The sequence below is a fragment of the Adelges cooleyi genome, unplaced genomic scaffold, assembly GCF_023614345.1.
Source record: "Adelges cooleyi isolate 19-005CV unplaced genomic scaffold, UGA_ACOO_1.1 ACOO_flye_CR_arks_rails_tigmint_CR_PRNA_2, whole genome shotgun sequence".
Classification (NCBI taxonomy): Eukaryota; Metazoa; Arthropoda; class Insecta; order Hemiptera; family Adelgidae; genus Adelges; species Adelges cooleyi.
The window spans coordinates 2,494,572-2,522,211 of record NW_026095860.1 but is presented as its reverse complement, the minus strand read 5'-3'; the positions used below and the strand labels follow the sequence as shown (position 1 = coordinate 2,522,211).

Here is a 27,640-nt window from a genome sequence, read left to right as displayed (position 1 = left end):
TGTATTATTATAACCATTGCTCTGATCGCTGCCAAATTCTACGAATAATTCTGAATTCTGCTATAGGTTTGTGATAATAATTATTATTCAACGATATATTTTAAATATCACATGAAAATATCCTATAAGCCTGAGTTTAACTGATGTTTGGTAAACGCATTCTATGGTGGACTTATACTAATAATATTGGACACATGTTTTTTGTCAAAATTGTGCTGATCGTGACGATTTTACTTTGGAATAATTAACCCTGAACGGCAAATTAACACAAGCGAATTTTTGAGAAATATTAATGAAACGTTCCTCAAAATAATGAAAATAATATGTGAATAAATAAAATTAAATTAAAAATAACATTTTAATAGCAGCCATAATACCTACTATTATAATTGTACGGTCAATTCAAAATCAGATAATTTTGCAACAAAACTTAAAATTGTAATAATTTAAAAATAAATTCTGCCGTTTCTGAGACCACCTCAAACAACTCTGTAAATTCAACTTTATCTAATAACGTTCATGATGATTTGCATAATAATAATAATATTATTATATCAAATATGAGATTGCATGTAAGAATATCTTCTGCATTAAACATCCACAGTTATTAATGTTTTTGTGAAATATTAATCAAACAAAAACGTTCAAAAATATGATTCCTAACTCTTTTTTCTTTTTTTTTTTTTGTAAGAATAATTTTTGGCCATTGTACCAAATGACAAATCCCCTGGGATGTGTAACAAATTAGAAAACCCAATTTCACTGCCACAGAACCATGTCAGTAATACGTCTTCGATGACAGTTATAACATTTACGATGGGGAATACAATTATTTTAGTCTACCTCTTTTTCCGCCGCCAAATTATATATATATATATACCTATATAAGATGAGTATACGTAAAATATAGAATAACAAAGCGTTAAAACTAACAAAATGGCGCTCTTACAAAAATATCAAGCGAATCTCCGTTTTAAGTACACAATCAGTCATTTTTCGGAGACCAATGCATTAAACGGTTAAATAAAGTCTATCATCAGATGGGTTATGATTTGTTAGATTCCAAAGAAAATATCTGAAAATGTCTTTCAGCCTTAACCTTTTTTTTTTTTTTATAAAATTTACACCAATAGAAAGAATTGTATAAATGATTAAAATACAATATGATAATGAAAACATTTTATTGCAATGATATTAAAATTTATTAGAATTGTCTCTATTAAATTTAAATCTCTTTTAAATAATAATCTAATTTCAGTGAATTTTCACTCTAAATTTCTTAATTACAACTAATGCGACTTACAGTGTATAGATTACAGCAGTATAATTGGACGGTTGACATAATAACAGCTTATATGGGAGTCAAACTGACTTACATAATCTACACAAACCTAGAGAGTTAACTCCAAAATTACGTGTAGACTTATATGGGGGTGAAACTGGCTTACATAAGCTTCACAAACCTAGAGAGTTAACTCCAGAATTACGTGTATGCGCATCACTATTTGAGTGCAGGTTTTATTAAAAAAGTAATTTAACTATTTTTTTTTTTTTTTGTTAAGTACTTTAAATTAATTATTGCGCCTTGATAGTCTTCGTTTTATATTGGGATAACAAAAGAAATTTATTACAAGAAGTGCAGGTGCGTCAGCAACAAAAACCCACATAACAGATAATATTATGGTTTTTGTCTAAAACAAAAAAACTAGTTATCAAAGTAGGGTTTTAAGAAAACGTGACGTCTAATGAAAAAAAAATTTGATGGAATAAAAACAATTTTATTCTGTTTTTTGTGGTTTATATTTTTATAATTTTTCAGACATATTGAATTTTTTTTTTTAAATATACGTTTCAATTGCATAATAGATACAGTTTTTAATGTTTATTCACGAAAATTATATTTATATATGTATGTACATTTGTTTTATTCTCCTCGTGTTGGATGTAATCCGTTCCTGCGTTCAAAAAGTCCAACAGAGTAGTGATTTTTTTTCTGGACTACAGTTATTTTCGTTTGTGTTGGCATCTATTTGAAATCGAACGACGTGCTGCGTGTTTTTTCATGGCTAAATAATACACTTTAAAGTGTGTGTACATATATTTATACCTATACAGACTTGCTTTGTCTCCACGTGGCCTAATGTCGCATGTACATTGTGAGCTTTCAATGTGACCGTCCGTGCGATTACCTTTTGAAAGCGTTTATTGGTGCCCGTCGTTGCAGGTATTGCCGTTTTTCCATCTAAATTCTAGGTGAAATACGCCAACAAAGAAAACGGACAAAGACAATAGGGGTTTCGTCGTAACGTCGCACACAATTGCTGTTTTCACAATGTTACTACGAACAATACTCATTGAATATGTATGACACGAGCGAAAACCAAACAAAATAACACCTTCAATCGCCGGAGACAAACATTTTTTTAATTGGTGAAAACAAATTACAATTTTATGGACTACGGTTGTCAAAATACAACCAGCATGTAGTTAGACGGCTGAATGTTGTGTACTTGTCGATACAATAAAGTAAAAAGGATTCGACAAAATATGAACAAGGCCGGTAATTTAAAACCGGCAAAAAAAAAAATGTATGTGTCAATTTATGTGGGCAGTTGATAGCTTTTGCCCGTTGCAATAATAAAACCTATAAAAATTAACAGTTTCAAATATGTTTGTAGAACATTATATTTTATTTTTCACGCCCACTAATTTATACTATGATTAATCTAACTGAAATTTTCATCTACTAAAGTACTGTTACCAGCTGAATTCATCTTGTTTCACTTTATCTCGTTTTGCTATTTATTGAAAAAAACTGTACCAATACTTGAATTTAGATATTACTATGTCGTATACAATTTTAGTAATGAGGCAAAAGAGATTTTTTTTAAATAAGATTACTCCAAGAGAATGTAACCAACTCAATAATGTAATATATACATTCTTGCTATCTTAAAATCCCATTCTAAGATTTTGTACGGAAACCCTATATTAGTTTCAACGTCGATACGTAACTAAAAAGGATTTTTTTTTTAGTCTTATGACAATTATTTTTTTCGAACATATCAATACAAAACATGTACATTATCGTTATTGGATTTCTGTATAAAATAAGAAATGCTTTTTTCTATTTATGTTTTTTTTAATCATATTAATTGTAACAACAATTCAGTAGCCGTTTCTACGCGTCTCTGATAAATGGCCAACGGAGCTTGTTGTTCTTGAATATAAGATAACCTAATAAACAAAAACGTACTAAGTAGATAATGGTACTTCTTAATGGAAAATCTTTTAATTTTCATCCTTGCGAATTATCCAATTTTTATGGCGCTAAACGTGCAACGTTGTTTAATCAATATTAATTATTGTTTACATAATTTTTGTATTTTTCCAACAACCTTTTTATTTTCTACTTAAAACGGCTATTTCTGTGTCGTTGTACCGTCTCTATGAGGGTCATTGTATAATTTTGGCTTTAACACAATTTCCACCGGGTTAGGGAAGGGATATTATTTGCGTTTTTGTACATCTCTTACAGATTGTTACGGGGTATAGTGTTTTAGTAATAATATAATTCGGGTTTTCTCGTTATCTCCGTTTGAGTGGCAGCTTAATATTGTGATCAAGACAACGGTGTTCTAACGATATACCGCGTTGAGTAAACCGGCAAATATTAATTTGACGTGCTACGTTGCTTATCTTTTCCATTGAAATTATGATTACAACCAAATCAGTGTCTTAATCGTTACAACTTTGACTAGATAATAATTAGCGCACATTTTAAACCATAGAAGTTTCTTGGTATATGTTCCCCCCCTCCCATGAAACACGGCATGGACAAAATATACGGCCCTCTTGCTCTTCTTATCATAAGTCTAAAAATAAAGTTTTAATTACAAAATCTCAAAACGTATTTTAGGGTTTATAATATCACACACGTTAAGCAATGCATTCCATTCAAAAAACGTTATACATTGCACTTCAACCATAGAGTAATAATATCAGGCACTATTACCATTGATAGCTTATCACCACGATATATTGAACGGTATGTTTGTTCTTCTAACTAGGCAGACTCACTTTAGTCCTACAGTTTGCGTTACATTAAAACTACTATAGCCACCCTCTGACTTCAACACAGAAGAGCGCAATTATCTGTTCAGACTCATGTTAATTTCTTATTGGTTACATAAATTATTTAACCGAGTTGTATAGTAAATAATTTGCAAGTCTAACAGAAGTTCATAATATTGACATATTATATTAAGTAATTTCCACACTCCCAAAACAAAATTACCAAAATCATAAAGCAATTATGTAAATTTCTGTAACATTATTATGGAATGTCGTTGCTTTTTAATTTAATTCAAACTAACTGGCAAACGTTAGTTAGTTTTCACAACTTGTGTAAACAAAACGGCTAATTTACAGCTGTACAAGTAGAGAAAACCAGTAACATTATTGTCACTAGGTATACTTACTTAAAACTGTAGACCCATCAAATTCGTATTACAGCCGCGTTATCATACAAACAAAATAAACGATTGTGTAAAACTTAATTTTTCATTTAAGTATTGTCGCAATGACACGCCTTCGGTAGAATACTAACATTTAATTTAAAATACAGAATGTTTTATCTTCAGTTCATTTTCGGGTGTATACTTAGTAAGTATACACACACATTTTTCCTTTTTTTTACAAACAACAGTCGGTTATTATATTACCAAACGAGTAATCCTCTTTTTCGGATGTACGGTAAAGTAGTAATAGAGAATTTTTAAATCCTGGCGTAACAGCCATAAGCCCTTCTGTCGGAGAAATGATAATTTTTCGACCATTTCTGCGTTAAGCCGTCGCAGTTAATTCGAAGTGTCCAAACTTGTTTCCTTATAATGGAACGTACAGCTGTTTTACTGTGTATAGATTGCAGTTGTTATGTTCACAAAGAATATTGTTATTTTAAATTTCATGTATTTTATCTTCGATGTATTAACTTTAAGTATGTGATCTGGTTTGGCATCAGCAGAGTGAGGTTTGAATATTTCATACAGGTATTGTCTGAAAACTTCAGCTTTATCTGCATCTGTCAAAGAGAGAGATTATCAGGTTTAATTAATGGTGGTCAGGATGTTTTAAACTGTGGTGCTCTTTTAGTTTCAAATCACAGACTACCGTTAATGGGGGAAAGTTTAGAAAGTTTGTTTTCAAGAATATTTGATTTGTGCTTCGAGAGAAGTTTTTAAGGGAGTCGGCTAATTTATTATAAAAGACTCGATGAAAGGGTAGACGAGTGCGAGAGGGTAGATAATGCGCTCAAGCTGTTCTCTTATTGACAGTAAGTTGTCTTAAGGGAATTGGTTGGCATGCGGTTGGTTTTTAAGGAGTTTTGTATAGGCCATATTTAAGAAAAAAGTGGTTTAAATCAATTTCGATCATGTCAATTCATTTACCGGTTAATTTGTATAAGCTTCATGGTATTATTTTTAATATAAATTATTTTGTTTATGATAAAAACCATTTTAGTTAATATAACATACATGTTTTGTTCCATCGCACAGGCTAAACCAGTCATTCGATAAGTAATCTGAAAACAGACTTGAATTTGTCATGAAGTTTACTTATGATCGGTCAGGGTACTTTTTTGATATTTTATTCCTACTATGTATAAATCACGTTTGAATATTATATAAAATTTCAGATTTTAAAATTAAATTTGGAAAGGGTTAAAATTGAAAAAAGTACTCTGACTGATCATAAGTAAACTTCATGGCGAATTCAAATCTGTTTTTAGATTGCTTATCGGATCACTGGTTCGGTCTTTGCAATGGAATAAAAATGATGTGTTTTGACTGAAAAAACCGACCGCATGCAATCCCCTTAAGCGAATTGACAGGAAAGGATATTTCAACTAAACGATTATAAAGACATTTGATGTCTATAAAATGATTTATATTAATAATAATCCATAACGATAATCATATCCACCACAATACTAGAAATATAATTTTTAGCACATTGCTGCTTTTCATTGTTTTTTTTTTTTAAATATTTCTGCCACCTAAAGTTTTGACATCCAAATGCTAATTTCCAAATGATGTTATCACTCTCAGTTATAATAATGACTTCCTCGGCCACAGTGTGCTGTTTTTTTTTTTTTAAATAAACTTAACTTTATCCAATCTGCCCGTTTAAAGACAAATGCTATTTTTGTTTGTTGCAGGATGTTCCCACGCACGTCATCACGTTGACGTTCCTGTTGATGGCTATCGACAGATACAAACATTTAAAACATCCCAGCAAAATGAGATTACCGCCTTTGACGTGCACGGTCGGCTGTTGGATTGTCGCTTTTTGCATCGTACTTCCCTATCCCGTTTACACGGCGTACTTGGACTTGGGAGTAAGTTTCGTCGGCCGCCCGAATTTGTGTCGAGTCGTGCACTACATAATTTTGTTTAATTTTTATGACTTTAGATTTACATAAAAGTGCAGTTCGAAGGCGTGGGCATATGCGCTGTGAACATGGCCGACGACATGCAAGACTATCTCCGCAGCTTGTTTGTTCTCACGTGAGTAATACATTGTAGATGATTACATAGAGTAGTAGTGTACTTATAAACATTGCTAGTTTAGAACTTGGGCGTGCACTTCCTGCTAGTATTATATAGTTAGGCTAGGTTAGGTTAGGTACGCTCTTAGACCGTACAGGAAAGGTTTAAAATTGTCCTGTGTCTTTGTGATTTGATATTATTGTCATTCATATATTAGTAATAACAAAGAATGAATGAGGAATTTTGCAAATTCGAAAAAAAATTATTTCGCTTAAGGGAATTTCATGCGGTCTATTTTATTGACCGATTTTTGATATTTTGCTTTTTATGTAAAAAAAATAATTGGGTTTTGATAAAGTTGCAAATTGAATCTAGAAACTAAAATGTTTAAATGAAAATCGGCTTCCTACATAACACATTAAGGTAGAAAAAAAACTCGAATCTCTTTATAGAACTGAAATAGGACCATCGACAATGTTGTCGAAATTTTGTCTGGCTTTTTGGTCTAAAATAAACCAAAATGGCTTTAACTCATAGAAAAAATTATGTTTAAATAAAAACAATACCTCGAAGCTTATACAAATTAACTAGTAAATTAATATTGACATGGTTGAAATTTATTAAAACCTCTTTTTTTCTTAAATATTGCCTACACAAAACTCCTTAAAACTAAACCGCATGCAATCCCTTCTTTAGCTCTGTTTATTGGTTGGGTAATTTTAATCTATTTTAAAGGGGAAGGTGTCGACTTTTTTTACTTTTGGCTCCACAAAGTACTTTTTGAAGTTCGACTTCCAATCTTTAAATTGTACACCAGTAAAAATTGGTCCGGTGGTAAGAAAAATACTGCAGTCACACACACAAAAATATCTATTTATATAAATATAATTTGTATAAATCATTTTCATTTCAACTTTATTATTTAGCGAATTCGTTAAATTGTTATTTTACACGCAAAGTAATTTTTATTTTAATTATAACGACGACAAATTTTTTATAATCTATTTTTACCAGATATAAATGATAAAATGTCCACATTTATGCTACAAATGGTTTTCGCCGCACAGTATATCGTTTATCATCTTTGAATGCTCAGTTCAGAGTGGCAGACTATCGAAAACTTGCCAGACGACCTAAATGTTTTATTTATTTTAGTGTGGTTACTCATCAAAGTTTATACGTTTTGGGGATGTCATATAATATTTCACGCCAGGCTACCTTCATAGATTTTTTTTTGTTATCTCAGCTTATGTATTATTCACCAATATTCGCGCTTTAATTCCAACAAACTTGTTTTTCCACTTGTCATTTTGAATTAAAATTTAGTATTACATACAACTAAAAATAAACTTAATGTAGTTATTATTTGATGATTATAGTAAAACGACATTGTCTTATTCAACAAAGATGTCATTCGGTGAGATTAAAAACAAGCTAACATAAAAAATAAATGGAGTAGAAAAAAGCGAATGAGAAAACTGTTTTCAGATTTTAAGAACGAATTGTGTTTTTGATTAATTATAGGTCGTGGTAAATTCAAAAAATGTATATTATTATCATTCAAGTTTGGTAAATCTACATTCGATTGCACTGTAAACGATTTGCTTTACAAAATCTATGTTTAATGACAAAAATGTAGCATTTAATTTTTCAAAACAATAACTTTTTTTTAAATCATAACAATCGTTAACATATTATTGAATTTCCCATTTTGTAGAAGGTACTTTATAACAAAATATATTGCTTACTTTTACTTATATTGTAATTATTCGCTTTTGCTTATATGCGGGAAACCCCGCGATAACGGCCGTGTCAAATTCTAGTGTTAAAAACGAATACACCCAAAATCGATAAACATGATATAATTTTGAGAAAGAAAATTTTTATTACGAATAACAGAAGACAGCGAATTAAGATCGAAACATGGTAGTGATTGGTTTAAAAAAAAAAAATATATTTGAATATGAATAAAAGACTTTGGATGCAAAACTTTGAATAGTAGACAGATGACTTTTCTATTATACAGTGGGTAGTACATACCTATGTTTTTTACTATATAACAATAGAATACATCTTGTCGTCCATATTGTGTAGATCCATATTGTTATATCGAGTTACAAGATTGTAGTCTCAAATCGAGTGTGAATGCATTGGCGGCTATTTAGGGGACTTGGAATACTAAAACATAAAATCAGTGATTTTCAAAATACCTTATTGATTTTTTGGCTAGAGAGTTATTTAAAAATTTGTTAAAAATAAATGTCGGTTGAACAGCACTAATTTTAAGGTTTTAAGTATACCAAGCCACCCCCCCCCCCTTAAATACCTAACCTAACCGCCAATGTTTGATTGTTGTGTATAGTTTTAAATCATTAAAAAATTTAAAAAATGTTGAGAAAAGTTTCTGGATTTGAGAACTTTGTTTTAATCATTCATTTTCCCCAGCTCCTTGTGTATTATAGTTCATAGATATAAGAAAGCTCCACTTCAATTTATCTTCATCACCATATAGTCCTACGTGCCTTAAATATTTTGTCCCAATAGCGTTTCACCGTGCATTTTAAAACACCAGTCATGCCTAGGTTTGAATTCATTATATCTATGCTAATAATATTATTTTCGAAGGTTAATTCCATGAGAATACCGTTACAAAACACAAGATTAAAGTAATCCAAAACTACTAACGGCGGCTTCTGCATTAGCCTTTAGTTCATCCAATTAAAAAACTGTTTGATGTGGACACCGAAAAGAGACCTCTTGTGGGCGAAGTTCATTTCCACGAAACCACCAAAATTTCAAAAAGGTTGAAAGTACCGATTTCTCATTAAGCATCGACAAAGAAAAACTCATAACTATGCTAAAATTAGTTCTTTGGAAATCTCAGTCTGTTTGTTTTTATTTCGGTTTTGAATAAAAATGTTAAAAGTGATTTTATTAAAGTAATTTTCGTATTTATTTCAAATGATATCTTGCGAGACATTATGTTTATGGTACAATATGTATTTCAATAAAATATTAAAAGGAACAGTGTGCTAAAAATGTATCTTATTTCGGTTTTCATAAACGGTACTTACAACCCGTTATATTACAACAAATATACTGATCGTTACCCTCCAAAATGTTCGACTTACCAACCAGAATAACAGGAATCTATCGATATTTCATTTTTATAATCCCGTTATTGTTTTATTAAATTCATTGCCGTGCTCACATACTTCAAAACTCTAAGGAATTACTTTCGACGCTATAATTTATAGTTTTCACGTCGAAACAAACACTATCGGTATGACATTTATGGTGCACACATATTTTGTTAGACTATAATCAAAATCAAAGTTATTTTACAATCATTCTTAAGATCTCAGGCGTATTGGCAGTGATCAGGAAGGTCTTGGGATTCTAAAAAGCTTAAAAAAACCTACTAAAACTTAAATATAGTGCTACATTTATTTTGATTTCAACAAATCTTTCGCTGAAAAATAAACGTAGGTATTTTGCAAAGCGCTAATTTTAAGTTTTAAAACCCTCTCTCCGCCAATGCTTAAACCGACAATAAATTAAAGTCATAATCGACGCGAGAACGATACATCATATAATAAATAGAAATTAATTAAAGTCAAAATAGGTTTATCAGATTATGCTACTCACGCCTACGTTATTGTTGAAATGAATTTTTTGTTTACTGCCATCAGTTGAAACCATTCAATACAACTCCTTTTCGTTCAACTAACGCACTGAATCATTTAAGTATTAACTCTTGCCGTGTAACACGTGGCCACATTAAATAACAATAATCTTAATGTATTAGGTGTCATTTCAACGGGAAAAAACAATTAGAGGTTACACTTCTCGAGTGAAAGACAGCAACGTTAGACGGTACAAATTCTACTTGAATTATCACGTTAAATTGTAAATTTAAAAACTCGTTATCGCAAAACTTACTATTTTACCTAAATTTTTTCAAAAATACATTTACAAAGTGATTTATAAACCATAATTTTTAAATGTTTTCTGTAATGTGATTTAGCTGCGGAGTGATTTCACTTTGTCACTGTTTATACAGTGAAAGTTCATTAAACTTATCCGTCAAATTTTGATTTTAAACTCATAGGCATGATCTACAAAAAAAAAAAAAAACAACGAACCATTAATAACCGAAATGGTTTTTGTCTCAAGAGCACTTAAGTTTCGGGTCTATGTACCCGAATGTCCCTGTGGACTGTACAAGGCATGTTTAGGTAAGACATTAATGTAAAATTGCCCTTTGTATTTTCAGATGTCTTCGTCGTGACATAGCGTACAGGTCTACAGGAATTATTATAACTAAAAGCGATAAAAACAATTTTAAATTAACGTTTCAATTTATTACATAACAGGCTACGATCGAGCATAAGAATTATTTATGTGATACATTTTCTCTAGTTCACAAGTTTTCAAGATTTAGTAAGCTTATCAATAAAATCAATTTTTAATATAAAAAAAAATGGAAATAAAGTACATCATGTTATTTTGTTTAATATATTCTATTGCGACGGTAAATTCTCTCAATAACAAGGTAATTATTATTTTTTCAACAATAACTTATCTATACATGTTTAATGTTTACAAATTATTATTATTAATGTTTTTTATTAAAATTTTGTAATTTCATAATATTGGTAAATAAGATTAAATAAAAATTAAACATACATTGTGTATCAACTTTATAAAAAAATCCTTTAAAAATTATCTCCAGCAACAAGTTTTATACACTTTGGGGAACAATTTTTATAAAATAGAACATATTTAAATATCATTTTTTTTTACTTATAAAATAAAAACATTTTTTTAAACATTTTTACTATGCTATTTTTCAATCCAAAAAATTATAAATATTAGTGTACCAAATTATTTAGTTAAACCTTAATATAATTTTGTTTTGTACTTCTCTTGATATTAAGTTTATGAGTAAAAAAAAAAATAAGAAGCCTATGACCAGAATTTTTTTTAAGTTGCATATTCTTTTTTTTTTGTTTAATTTTTTTTTACCGTATAGTTTTCTTTTAAAATTATTGATATTTTGTAGTTTTTATTTTGGAAAACAATTTTGTTTATGCTATATTAAAATATTAGACAATATTCAAATTTTTGGTTTTTTAAGTTTAAAATGTAGCAAGGGTAGTGTGAAGATTTATTCTTATCTGCATTACTCAACCACACTCAATCTCCCACCCTAAATTTTTAACTTGAACAACATTTAAAATGGCAATTACATTTTATACAACATTGACTTGTTATTATTGAAATTATTTTATTGTAAAAAAAAAAACATTTACATTGTATACAAATTTATCATTTATGATTTTTATAATGAAATTATTGAACAACCATTTCAAAAAATTGAAATATTTTATAGTGTCTTCTTCAAAACAAGTTTTGTTTTATATACGAGTATGCCATACAAAGAAACATAAGCAAACTAATTTATTTTTTTTTAATTTAAATTTAATGACAGTGTCTAGTTGACAAATTATTACAGTTTTATATATTGTTTTAAATACTATTACGGTGACAACAAAGTGTATTTTATTTTAATACAATTATATAATTTGTATTATTATTTTTTATAGCGTTTATCACGAGGGCATGGCAGAGCACCAACGTTAACAGCTCTTCTACACTTGGGAAAAGTTAATCCGATTACAGCTGGTATGGCTGATTTTCGTTTAATATATTCTATTGCCGACGGAAAATTCTCCGGAAAACCTAAATCAATTAGAGTCGTTGAATTAATCGATGAATGTTTGGTAATTAAATTAATTTGTATCAATTTTGTGTAAATGCCAAAAAAAATTTTTATGGCCATGGAAATTGCAACAATAAATAAACCCAGAAGCATTAGATAAAGGTTATATTGTCCAAGACGACATATAATATTAGATATTATTAGATTAATTTAATGACTCTAATTTATTTGAGATTTCCAGAGAATTTACCATGACAATAGAATATATTTGAAAAAAATCAGCTACACCTGCTGTAATCTGATAATCTCTCCCAATGTATAATATCAATGTTAACGTTGGTGTTTTTCCAGACCCTCGTGATAAACGGTATGAATAATAATAAAAATTATATAATTGCATTAAAATAAAATACAACATGTAGTCTCCATACTAATAATAATAATCCATGTATACAATTATAATAATTTCTCGTATATTCAACTAGACATTGTCATTCAATTTAAGTAACAATAGAACAAATTAATTTGTTTATGTTTCTTTGTAAAGCTTACTCGTGTATTAAATAATAACACCGTTTGGAAGACGTCACTCTCTGAAATATTTCATTTTTTTTTTTAATGGTAATTCAATAATTTTATTATGAAAAATATAAATGACACATTTTCGTATAACGTTAAAGTAGATTCTATAGTAAAATCACAACAATAATAACAAGTCAATATATTGTATACAATTTAATTCCTAGTTTAAATGGCATTCAAGTTAAACATTTAGGACTAAAGGTCGAGTGCGATTGACTAATGCGCGCTGATAAGCTTAACTCCACCCATCCTCCCTTTCACAATTTTATTAAGGTTTTTTACCTAAACGGCAACTGCCACGCTATATAACATTATACTCGTAATAGCTGAATACAATAAAACAATGAAAGTGAGTAAAATATTGTAATTTCGTAGACTATACTTACAAGTTTTACAGATCTTTATTCCGTACTGAGACATAACTTCTCTAATTTGATCCGCAGTTACTTGTTCTCCGCAATATCAAATTATTTCGTCTTGTATAATATGACCTCCTTCTGGGTTTATACAGCAAAATTTAATTTCCGTCGCCTTTGAAAAATTACAAAAAAATTGACATAAAATAAATTGAAATACTAACATTCAACAAGTAAAAACTTAATGGCTCTAAGTTATTTAAGATTTTATTTATGTTATCAAATTGATAATATTACGTCTTTTTGAAATTAGCAAAATTCCATATTCGCTTCAAGTCGCTATCTCCATCATCACATTCTTCTCGGTATTCATTTACCTGCCATTTCTTCAAAATGACAATGTAGGGATTCGTCGGTAACATTATCTTCTATTTTTTGTTTGTATAACTGGCCGGTTATATATTGAATGACTTCTTTTATTATCTTGTCATGCAGTTCCTTTAATATGTGCTAGATTAGTAATAAAAAATTAAAAGGTACTGTGAAAGGTATTTTATTGGATGAACAATGCAAAAAGTTTATTCCATTCCCATTCTGTATCGAAAAAACATCCATGCATATGTTATAATTTGTTTTTTTGATTTATCTTATTGCGGCGACTTATTATTTTTTCAATACAACTTTAAATTGAAAAAAATAATAAATTATGTAATCGCCGTAAAAAGATAAATCAATAAAATAATTATAATGTGAGTAATACTACTTATACAATAATGAGCGTTTTTTGTGTAAACTTTTGTTTACATGCCGAATGACGCTTAAAACTATTTCTATCGTAGACAAATAACTTTAACGGCTTGTGAAAAACACATTTTTTATAAAATAAAATTTTTTTTTTATTTTAACAAATGATTAATTGTTTTAAAATTGATAATTATGAAAAAATAAATGATATTGTCTCAAAATACACCAATTGTCAACGGTTTGTTTATAAAATTTTAAAAATGTATATAATCACCTTGTTTTTGAGAGAATGTATCGTCGCAGTAGAATACATTAAACACGATAATATTATGTACTTTAATTTCACTTTTATATTAAAAATTGTTCATATCGATAAGCTTACTAAGACTTGAAAACTTTTAACCAGAGCAAATGTATCACATAATTGATTGCTATACTTAATTCTAGACTGCTATATAATAAAATGAAACGTTTATTTGAAATTGTTTTAGTTGTAATAATTCCTGTAAACCTGTAACCCCTCCCCCCCTCTATGCCCTAATCCCACCGTACTGGCTTTTTTAACAACTAAAACAGAACTTTAGCACATATTATATTTTGTGGTGTATGTAGGTTTTTTATCGAAAACAAGTGTTTTTTTGTTTTATTATTTGTGTAATTAAATGTTTGAACTATTTTCTTGCACGACGTTACCACATTGTTAGACATACGCATTGAATACTTGTTTTGTTTGAAATAATACAGCACTAAAACTCGGTTTTTGTAGAATATTACATTTTTGTTATAATGTTAAAACCAAAACCTTTATGATACCGACTGATTTTTGTCATTTATTTACATTGCAATATTTGTTGTAAGAAAATGCTGTATTTAAAACATTTTATGAACCTATCGTTGTGCAAAACAGACATTTAAATTAAACTTAAAAATACTAGTTAACTAGCGATTATACATATGAGAGCCCTGCGTGTAGTTATAAGTCTTCAGGGGGGAAAAACATAATTATACCTATTTTCCATGTGCAACAGCTTTTTTTTTTCATTTTTTGGATGGGCTTATTTCACATACACGACTGGATAACTGGACAACTTAGAGACTTTGACAGTTAGCGGCCATATTCTATGGGGATCTTATTTTGGCTAAACTTACCTCTCCATAGATGACAATGAAGCAACTTTTAAACTGCTAATTTTTTTTCTTGTTTTTACTATTTTTTACTATTAGTTTGATTACAGAATATATGAATATATACAGAATACAATGTAAGAACCATAAATAACCTCTTTTTAGATCTTCAGTATACATGCATGTTTTTGAAAAAAATATATTTATTGACTATATCAGTAAAGATTTGATTTTTGATTTTTTTTTTATTATTTCAAGTTGTCTAAAAATCTTTAGATACTTTAAAATGGAGAAATAAATTGCATCATTATGTTTTTTAGGTAGCCAGGCTCCAAAATCTCGGGTTAGTTTATTGAAAATCTAAATCTACAAAACACCTTCATTTTTTAATGTCTGTTTAATACAACTTAATATTCGAATTAAATTAAATACACAGCAATAATTATAAAAATGTATTTAGTAAAATTTAACAGAGTAAAAAAAAGAATTCCTTAAATTTCTGTAATATTAGGATCCGATCATGCAAAAAAATAGTCAACAATTTATAAACACAAAAATACATAACACGTTAGAAACCTCATGATTTTTAATATGTTTTTGCCATTTGTTTGTAATATAAAAAACATTATGGAAAACAACTTGTTAAAAAAAATGATTCTATACAAATTGTTTTTAAAAAACACGACAGTTGTGTTAAAACCTAAAAAAACTGTGATATTAAAAACCATTTATCATTTGTCTACATTGCTACTGTGATTGTGGAAAACAACCGGGTTTCGATAATAAAACAAAATGATTAACTGTACAATTTGTTTTTGTAAAATTCTTATAATGTTAATACTTTAAGATTGTGATAATAACGGGTACTTTTCATTTTTTTACATCCCTACAGTCATTTCAGAAAAATAGTTGAATCATTTACATACCAAAACAACAAAATAACTTGTCTTCGATAAAAAAACCAACAATAAAGTTATTGCTTAAAAAAACTTTATGATACCAAAAGGTGTTTTTTGTTTTTATATATTGCAACAATCGTTGTGAAAAATACTGCGTATAATGTAAGCAAATATATCATTGGTTTTTGTACAATACAGAAACTTGAACTAAAATGTTAAATATACTTACTTACTTTTGAACCTTAGTTTTTGGGTCCTAACTCTAAGTTTATTGCTTCGCTATGTCCAGAAGAAAATGTTCATTAAACGCTGTCTTACCATATTGAGAATGTTATAAAATGTTATAACAGTATTTTTATATTTTACAGTTTGCTATCCATAAAATCTAATCATGTCGCCTTGGGTAATATGACCCTCTATCCTAGTCCTTCTGGGTTTATATTGCAAAAATTCAATTTCTATCGCCTCAACCATTTTTCTTTTTCAAAATGTACACAAAATTAATACGAAATAAATTTAAACACTAACATTCAACAAGTAAAAAACGTCATAACGCAATGGCTCTAATTTATTTTATGTTATTAAATTAATAATGAAAATAAATATTAAAGGTAGTTCTAATAAATATCAATTATTAGCATCATATGACAACGTCGATTCAGATTGAAAGAAATAATATTCCTTCCGTTAAATTCCATATTGCCCAAAAATTATCTTAAAACCGGTAGTTTCTTTTTTGTTTATTCTGTTCAATTCCAATGATTATAAAACTATATGAATTTTTAATAATTATAGTTTAGAAAAAAATTACGCAGTTGTTATCATCCAAATTGGATAAAATGAATATATTTCTTTTTTTTTGTAAGATAAAAAGTAAAAATTTGATTGCAGTGTGTCGGAATGCTTTTTAACAATACGCACGTTAGTATAATAATGAAACAATATTTTATGGCTGTATATTTTCCCCTGGAAAGGTTACCTTTTACAAAATATACACTACGGTATTTTTATGCGAATATATAAGCCATTATCGCTACCACGGTAATTTGATTCTCAAAAGTTATTCTATCTTTTTATTTGCCTTTGTTTAAAAAAAGATTACAGCTCAACAACTGTAAATTAACATACTAAGCATAGTAACAATAATGATTTGAAATTAAACTTAATTGTATAAAGTATACACGTTTTACATTCTACAATAACAATGTTAGTTTACTCTGAACTTAACACAATTAAAAAAAGTAACGTGAGAAAGAGAGGAGCGTATTGAGGACTGAGAACAGAAGGGGTATTAATTATATGGCATTTATATCAGAAATTAATAAACGACACTCGCTCAAGGCTCAATCGACCCCCCCCCCCCTCTTCTTCGGTGTGTCTTGTACATTTTTTTATTGGAAAATATTAATTTAATCACAAACACAATACACACAAAACTAGTGCACTCCTAGAGGGGGCTTAATCGCTTTCTACGCCAGTCAATGACGCCGGAAAAAGAGTACCCTTGTAGTGGCATTCTACAACGTGTGGGTTCACATGTTACAGGTACCTATACAGGCGTTAATTTCGTGTCCTTGAATAACAATCTGTCACGACTCACGAGAATGGCACGTAAATTCGTTTTCCCTACAGAAACCCATCACGACCACGTCAACTGAAAAGGAGTGCTTTGGTATTCACCGACGACAATGAACAAATACATTTAGCCATTTCCCAACAGCTGTGCCTGAAACCTTAAATGGTATTCCCACGTGCACATTTATTTAGTGTAAAATCTTAGCTTTTTCGACACACACGACCTGGAGTACTATTGATGACCGACTGATGATTAATCCAAGCCAAATAGTACTCTTTTCTACAGAGAGAAAAACGTTAGAAATCGATAAATTGTTTTACAAGATGTTTCAATAAAAAAACCCGGTCTCTACGTCTTCCTTCGTGTCACAAAAGTCACAGTGCTTAATATTATTTAAAACAAACAGGGCAATCGTAAAGGTGACGCGTTTATATTCTTTATCTTTCTGGCCTAATTGTATTATTAATTTTAACGAGGAGAGCTGCAACAGAATAACAAAAATATAAAGTATCTGATTTTTTAACGGAAAAATAATTGTTGTATTTAAATTGTTTATTGAATTTCCTCTAAAATCCAAATATATTTAAAAAACAATTAATAATGATACTAAACGCGCAAGTGTTTTAATTTCATTAAAATGTTCACAAAGATATACCTATATTTTCAGCATGTTTCAACATAATCATAATAATAATAATAAAAACTAGACAGCAAAACCGACTTATCCGTTTTGATTAAATTTCAAGGAACCGGATATTATTTAAAACATCATGATAAAAAATACATTTTCTTGTGAAAGTCAGGTTATAACCAAACCATCCAGTTTCGTATAAAAGCTGTATACTTTTATGCGTCACACTATATAATACAATTATTATATATAATATATTAGCAACAAAATAAATAAATATTAACAATAGAGCAGTTTTACTATAATTGTATGTAGGCAACCGCTTGTTATGAAAACAGTCACGTACCAATATTGCCTAACCGAAGCGCCTTATTAAAAATATTTAATCCAAGACCTTGCTGCAGCTTTACTGTTATTTAATATTATTATTATTATTTTTTTAATTATATCGATAACTTGCTTTAGAAATAGACACAGTATTCAATTCCGTTATATTATCTAAAATATAAATAAAATACTACAAAATTTGGAAGTAAACATTTAGACAGCATACAACGGTAGGTAAAAAACGATCTAATGGTTATGACTTATGACAGCAGTTTATTTGGTAGTACAATAGGTGTTAGTCCGAGAAGATTAAAACTACAAAGTTTGTCGCTTAGTGGCCATTTGTACTTGGTTTGTGACGAAAGCCAAAAACAATACTCATGTAAGAATATATTGTATTGACAATATCAAAAATGTTGTGACAATTAATAGTATTATTTAATAATAATATCAGTTTTCCAATTGAAATATATTCAGCAATGAGAGTGTATAAAATTAATGTTCTTTTTTCTAATATTATTCTAACGGAATGAGAAGTGATGTCTTTATCTAGTATTTAATTTAAATACTTTAAATAATTTAAACACCACACAACTATTATAATATCTTTAAGAAATATTTTAATAAGTGTGTTACTAACATCATCATCGTGTAAGCTTAACAGTAGTTGAAGACTTAACGCTGCCATCATGATATGATGGTTTCTAAACAAATTTACTGATGTTATTAACATACTGAGTAAAAATGATATATTTTTAGATGGTAAAAATTATATTACTAATTCTAAAATATAGTGAAAGCGTTGAGAAAATATTTTTACTAAACTATTTTTTCCTCAATTTTTTACTATATTTTAAAAGTAATAATATTAGTTGTATTGTTATCTGAAAAGTTTTTTACTTTCAAGCCACTAAACAAATATTATTACACTTCTAATATTTCTGACCAAAAGATTTAGAAATAACTGTGCAATATGGGATCAACCAATAAGTTTTTGAGAGAAACAAAATAATACATTATGACCAAAGTTCTTACAATGTTCTTGTGCCATTCGGTGCGATTAACTACATATTGTTTAGTTGATTGCTGTTTTATCCTGTTTTTAAAGGCTATAAGAGGTATTATTTTTTTAATGATCAGCTTCCACGCCAACCAATTTTAATCGATAGCTATTATTTTAGAATATGATAGCGATAATGTTTTGACGGTAGTTAAATTTTTAACAATGCGCCATAAATGATATTATCTTTTTTTCGTTGCACTTGTCCACACTAAGCCTAGACATTTGCTCTTCTAGCTTGAAAATAAGCTACTACCAGTCTGAGCAGATACATTTTAGCTAAACAACATTATAGTGTTTAAATAGGCAACGCGTGGAAGTATATTGTGTACAAGTAATTAACCTATTAACTTAACACGACTACTCTTAATGATATTATTGCAAGTTTAGCATTAGTGCACGACGAAAATAGTAATTATTATGTTAAAAACTTTTAAAATTCAAGTTTTTAATTAAAAATTATTACACATTACGATAATAACAATTTACTTTGTCGTCCAAATTAGTTAAATTTTCCAAACATTTTTCAAACAAAAAAAAAACAAGAAATATACACTTAACTAGTTCAAAGTAGAATGTGCGACGAGTATCGTCGAGTTTTTTTGAAGTCATAACACGTGTACTTAAGGAAAACTTAATCTAACCGCTGAGCTTAACTTATTTGCGAACGGCCAATAAACTCTTTTCGCGGTTATTCAAATTTATTTTCATAGTGATGAGTTGATAAGATGTATCAAGTATTATGCGATCTATCCTTATAACCAATAATTTCAAATTTTCCTTAAAAACTCTCGAACAACGTTAATTTAGTATTTTATTTGATTAAAATTCGAAACTTTTTTTTAAAGAAACTTGCGTTTACTTAATTTATTATTTGAATTCTTAAAAAAATTACCATCACAAAAACGACAGATTTACTTTAGTGCCCTATTGTGTGTGATAAAATTATTAATTTGGAAAAAAAATGTAGCCTCTCAATGGTACTTCATATTTTCAAAAAAATATTTTACGTCACGTATTTTTACCCTAACTTAATTTTGAACGATTTCAATGTATGTATTAATTTAATACGTTTTATCAAATGAAGTAATAATTAAAATGTATTTTAGTGATTTACTGATATTGTCGTTCGAGATACAAACTTTAAACCAATAAGACTTAACGTTACAATATACATTATATATTACATATTGTTAGTTTAACAATTGTATGAGTTAAGAAAATAAATCGACGATAAAAAACCAAAATAATAAAATTATTATACACCCAATGATATTATTAAATAGATAAAAACTAATGATAAAACAAAAAAAACAACTGAGATTATTTTGAACCGGAACTTGCCCAAATTAAATATTAATTTTGGCCAAATAGTTGCTTCGCCCGAAGCTACTATTATAAATGTGATGTTGAAAAGTTCATTCTAGAAACGAAAACGCGACCAACCGTACGGCGTAAAAATTAAATTACTATTGCCTTTGAAACAATATAAGTGCTTTGTGTTTCATGGAGTACATATTAACGTTTAGCGGTTGAAAAAATACATAGTCCTTCATATAACGCTAAAAAATACATAGATAATAACCATAATAGAATTTTTTATTGAGTTCCTATATTTAGTTAACGAGTTTAATACGCCCAATAGGGAAGTGAGTGTACATTATAGACGTTTATTATATATTTACATATTTATTTATGTTATGTTTATTACATATATATATATACTTGTTTATTACATTTTATAACAAAAAAATATTTCCCTGGAAAGTTTTTGTTCTATAAATGTTTGTCTTCGTTCATGTTGGCCTTTGGAAAAATAACATTATTTCAAACCACACCAGGCGGTTTCTGATTCTCATAATAATTTAGCACCCATGTGACATGCCGAGTTTAAATTTTGATTAGTTGATTAAAAGTATAATTTGTATTTTAATCAAAGCTTACTGGATTGATATTTTATACTTAATATAACGCAACGTTTATATTTTCCGCCAATAGGCAGGTGTTATTTTTTTCAATATTTATAAACAATATATTATTTTATAATTAAACTCTGATACTACCTCATGCAGCTTTAATTTATTTGCTTAGTTATGTTTGGGTTCTCTATCATTTTTATGTACACATTTTTATAAAGTTGTTTCAAACTGTCATTACGGTTATATGGTGGTCATTTAAATTTCATAAAATGTATCATTTGTGTTAAGTAAAATATCAATCGCAGTTTTAGAACTTCTATAAGTACAATTAGTTCAGTAATTTTTAGCAAAATTTTTAAACTTCAGCGAATGTTTTTTTAACATGGATATGTTTTTGGACTGGGCACAAGAAATTTTATGTCGCCATTTTTGCGTTACACTTTCAGATAGAGATAAACGATAAGAGATAAGTGATAAGAGTTATGAGATAACATATCCATAATTGAATGTTTTCCCGTAGAGCGGAGAGAGTAACTAGGTGTTTATTATTTTTATTCATTACTAATGTCTTCTCAATATGTTGACACTGTAGTCAGTAAGGCTTCACTGGCTCACTTATTCACTTATTGTTTTATGTTTACTTTTATCAAAATTTGTCTTACATGAAATATTGATATTTTGACTGAACTACGGTTTTGAGTTTAGAGCATGTATCAAACTAACACACGAGTAAAAACTTAAATTGCAAACATGCCATGATATTCTCCTTGCTAAGTACACGCTAGACTTTAACAACTTAAAATTTGTATTCTACCACTGCGGAAACCCAATCAAGAATAACATAAACCTACCGCACGAATTACAATTTCTCGCTGAACAAATATTGCTAGTTTTCTGTGAAATTACAAACTAATCAAACCGTCCAGAGTTGGTGTACAAGTTCTTTAATATAAAATTAAATATTGCAATTGCACTACGACGCGACGGTCGAATTTCTTTTCAATTCAAAAGTCAATGAAAAACTTATTTTATCCGAATATCTTTTTTTTAATTATTAGAATGTAATTTTATCCGTGTGGTAACTATTACAAAAATGATTTGTAACTTTTTACTGACTAATATAAAAATGTAACAATTTAACTGTATGCAATAGTTGATTCGCTACAACGCAGAAGAAAGGCATTTTTGAAATTGTATACAAGTTATCTGTTGTATTCACTATACATAAGGTATCAATAAATATTGACTTAATTGATGGCAAAAGGGAACCTTTATTAATAATTTCAAACAATAGTAAAATACATATCTCATCTTAAAGCTCAAATTACCTCATATTTGAACGATTCGCGTTTTGCTGTTATAATGATCAATTTGTGTGTCGTTAATTTTGTATTCAAAGAGCTGCAGACGAATGCATTTTAATTAAAACATTTTAATCAGTGTTAAGATAGATATTCTTTTGTTATACTCTAAACAAATAAACGATTTGTAATAAAACAAAAACATTAGGTATTGAAATATCATCTTATTACGATACAGTAATTAATGAATGCTTTTGTAAAATATTGTAGCCCCTTGATTTATTATTAATTATATTCGAATTTTAATTGAGAATAAGAAATGTCAACAAAAATAAAAATAACACTTCCATATTAAAAAAAAAAAAAAACAAAGTGATAGCTCCTCGTTAAAAATTATCCTTAAATATCCATCAAGTAATTGGTTTACTATTAACTAATTGTCAACCGTATTATATATTTATCCAATTGTGTACAGTACTATTTAATCTAACTAAAACTTATTAATTTTTTTTTATTTCCTATTAAATTCATCAAGAAACCATCTCATAATGGCAGCGTTGGGCCTTCGTGGCCCGTTAAGCTACATGATGATAATTCCATTTGAGGGTAAATACACTCATAGAAGGCAAAATAATGTTTACAAGGCAATTGTAAACGCAAGTCCCAAAAACATCTGATTTTAGATGTACTAGTCTTTTTCCCCATTCGTCATAATTGTTTTAATTTATTTTTTCATAAATGTATAGTTAATTTTTTAAACAGCTAAAGTCCACCATAATTCAACAAATAATTATATTTTTAGTTACAATTATTATACTTAACTAAATATAATGCACATTGTCCATTGACTATTACAAATTGACTATTTGTCAAATAGTTTCAAATTATTTTAAACCTAATAATTTTATTGGGAAAATTATATTTTTATAGCTTTTCATGCAGTTGTGGAATAGTGGTTTCCAGTTAAAAACCAAAATAAATAAAATTAAGTTTTTCATATTTTAAGTTTTAGTCAAATGGTTACTAAATAATTTTTTGTTGTTTATAATGCCACAAAAGGGCAAGCTCGAAAGTCTCACCTCAATATAAAATTATAAGTATGATACTTTTATATATTTAATAAATAGTACAGAGACAGTGTCAAATCGATTGTATGTTTATTCTAAGTTCAAACAAAACATTTTATCACTTAACGCCACACAAATGTATAGAAATCCAGTTAGCTTTGCACTTTACCCAGTTTACTTGATTCGAATAACTTTTAAAAAAATAACCTTTTGCAAGACACAATTGTCCATCTCTGTGAGGAATAAACACTTTTAGTTTGGCAGGAGAACTGAAAGAAAAATAAATATTTGTTTTACATATATGCACAATGCACATAAAGTAAGTACTCAAGTTTATTGTGTGTACACGACCCAGCATAAATCTGGACAACTTACTTTCGCAATGTTTCCAAGATAAATTTCTGTGTAAATATTATTATCGTCGGAGCCTTGTATATATATATATATATATTTGTAAATAACATTTTGAAGGGTTTCAAACATTCATAACTCGCCCTTAATAATATCGCACGTCGGTAACGCGAATGCTTACTCTATTTCTTGAAAATAAAATTTGCTTATACAGGCTACATACATAAGTTTAGATTATACCCTTCATGTCATTTGCAACAAATGTTACTCGAAAAGGCCAACGTAAAGTAATGTTCTAGAAATACATTTGAAATAAACGGGTAAAATTGGAAAAGTTTTTATAAAAAACCAGTCAATCTATTAAACGAATAAATAAGTATAGGCTTATTAAAAAGAAAAAAACTCAAGTGATTTACAGACAGAGATGGTTAAAACTGGGATTTTCAATAGCCCAAAATAATAGCCAAACTTATTTTTAACCAATAAATTATTTATAGTGAAATTTGGTCTATAGAATTTGTAAAGTTGTGGAAAACCTGATTTTGCTTAATTTAAATTAAGGCCAGTGTTATTTATTGTTTTTTTTACCTCGCTTTTTTCAATTTTGTAGTCGTGTCTATAAATTTATTTTTTTTAGGTTTATTTAAAACAATATATTTTTGTTTGTTTGTCTAACACTTGATAGTTGTAAGGCGCGACCAAAGTAATTTGCCATAACAACTTGTATTATTCCACTATACCTATTATTTATTGTAAACAATTATTATTGTATTTTAATTAATTATTTATGCCTGCATTAATGCCGTTCAATGAGGGCGGTTAATATCGCTGGATTCATTTTATTAACGATACAAACTGCAAACACATTACATTACTAGACCAATATTTGGATTTTGTTTTAAACTATATAACCTTCATACTTGTACTGTAGCATAGCCATTCGGCTCAATATTCCGTGTTTGAAATAAAAAATCTCGGGCAATTGGCTTGCCTTTCCACAACCCTATAGCGTGTCATTTAAAATATATTTTTGACGTTGACTTTTGATTGGTTAAATCAAAATATTGACCAAAAGAAATATCAGCCTGCTGGTTATTCGGCTTGAGCTGCGGAAACTCGTTCAACCATGACAACTTGCAAATCATTGCATTTAAAATTTTTTGACGGATTTAATTTACAAGTTAATACGCAAATTTGTATTAATAATATTATGTAATGTTTTTATTGTGTGTGTGTGTGTGTGTGTAATAAGGCCTGGTTCAGGTCCTGTTGAAAGTTAATTTGTATACAATTAACAAAAGGTATCATGTTGAAATTATATATATGAACTATAACATAAAATTTAACAAATTATTTAATTGTAAATAATATATGCGAGGCAAAAAAAACAGAAACGTTATATTTTTAATTAATCAATTAAAATATATATATTAGTGTTATTGAAAATATCTATCGCGTTAGTTTACGTTTACCTCTTCGGATTTTGGATATGTTGTCCTAAGTCTTAGGTCCTGAGGGCTAAACGTCCACTTAAACAGAAGGAGGTTATTCTATTTTGGACATATTTTGTCGGGATGTTTTTTCAAAATATATTTATTTGTACCTCCGATTTTTTTTTTGTTGATACGTTTTCCGTGTACTATTTCTGTCTACCCATTCCAATTATCTTCCTTGCTCGTTTTGCTACCTCCCTCGATTTCATTCTCATTAATATTTCATGTAACATTCGCTTGGCACGAATTGAAGGGTACAGTAAAGAAACCAGGAAAGTAATTTTTTTTTTAATCTATGAAAAACATTCTTTTAAGTAAAGCTAAAAAATGTTTAATTTTTAATCATGTTTTGAAATAAATAACAGATTTGTTTCCTATCAAACATTGTATAACAACAAAATGGCCATTTTTAAAAAGTGAATTGCCTGTACCCCGCAATTGTATTTCTTAATATCTCAAGCGGTGAGTTCCTCGGCCAACTCTTCAAGCTGTACGTCAAGTTCCTTTGACATATCAGTCCTATATGGTCTGACAGTAATAAAAAAAACTCTCATAAGTTTTCTAATAGCCCAAACACTTTAGATGTTACATTTTCCACGTTCTTAATTGTTTATGAATGGTTTTTTTTTCAGATATCTTATCCCGCTGCTTTCCATGGGGTACCTATACTCGAAAATGTCGGACATCCTTCGCGGATTAATGAACGTACCGGCCGTGTTTTATTCGCAAGACTCCATTTCGAGGTGAGTATAGAGTTTGGTACCACCCGTTTGTTCTACAAAACGGCCATAATATATTATGTTCTTAAACAATTTAGCTGTTAGAACATAAGCGCACTTTAAAAGTTTAGTACACCGTCTGTATAAAACACGAGTGCCCGTGCATTAAACAAGTTCAACCTGTGATTAGTTCACAGAGTTCAACGAGCAGGGTGACATTAAATATCGTGTACCGGTATTAATACGGTTAACACGTGCCGTTTAATTTACAAAACTCGCCCTTAAGGGTTTGGTAGACGTGGAATCCCAACGAGGCACAGCACCCCCACCCCCTCCCCCGTTTTGTTAATGCTTATTAAAATGTTTGATATTAAACAAAATGTAATAATATACGCATCTACAGCTGTTACACTATTTGCGGATAGCAAATTTTAAACCGGAAGACAGCCAAAACAGCAGCTACTCCAAGCGAATTTCATCATTATGGTAATAAATTGTTTATTCGGAAAAATATCAAACGACGCTTCCTGTCAGAGTTGTAAAATTATTCCATATAAAATAATGGAAATCGTGAAAATATATATTTTTTAAAACTCTCCTAGAATGACTCATTATACACAAATATTTATATTCGATTTTCAACAGTTCTTGAAAGGACCAACTATTGAGTCGACTCGTAAATCAAAGATAAAACTCTACTAGGGAAAAGATAACGCAGTATACCTAGGAAGACCACTGACTTGAGTGATATAAACTAGATATGAAAGTAATAGATTATTTAACTTTTATCTACCTATCGAATACATCATTTATTAATCAAGGCAATTATAGTTCAAAATATTTTTTTACCTTCTTAGTGGATTTTCGCATTATAATACAAAAAGTGTAAGCATGGCGTAGACATAATTAAAAATACCGTAAATAATACAATTTCTCCGAAATCGTGGACAGATGCTCGGTTCGTTTTTAATAACATCTTTCCAAGTAAAGTGAGCCTTGCTTGCGGATTGTGTATAATAATCTCTTATGTATAAATAGCTAGTGGGTGGATTAAAGGCTGTTGGCTTAACCACTGAAATATATTACAGTTTGACAAGTTACTACTTAAGTACGTTATCAGTCAATATTGTAATTAGTATATTTTGTCCTTTGTCAATGTACAGATAAATTATTTGTACGATATTTCAGTTGGACATATTGTTAATTTAGATTTC

The 27,640-nt window shown here is 29.0% G+C and overlaps 1 protein-coding gene and 1 long non-coding RNA gene across 2 annotated transcripts in view; one reads left to right on the top strand and one right to left on the bottom strand.

Annotated features, from left to right (window-relative positions):
• Positions 1-27,640, top strand: part of LOC126833648 (prolactin-releasing peptide receptor) — an 84,083-nt gene that overhangs the window by 31,852 nt on the left and 24,591 nt on the right. Inside the window, exons 3-5 of the mRNA XM_050565094.1 lie at positions 6,221-6,400; positions 6,475-6,569; positions 26,340-26,450. Of these exons, the coding sequence (XP_050421051.1) occupies positions 6,221-6,400; positions 6,475-6,569; positions 26,340-26,450 (386 nt within the window). The remainder of the gene's footprint in view (positions 1-6,220; positions 6,401-6,474; positions 6,570-26,339; positions 26,451-27,640) is intronic.
• LOC126833650 (uncharacterized) lies at positions 12,956-14,391 on the bottom strand. Its single transcript, XR_007684992.1, has 3 exons — positions 14,233-14,391; positions 13,512-13,724; positions 12,956-13,389 (listed from the first exon to the last, which is right to left on the bottom strand). It is a non-coding gene; the product is annotated as an uncharacterized LOC126833650 (long non-coding RNA).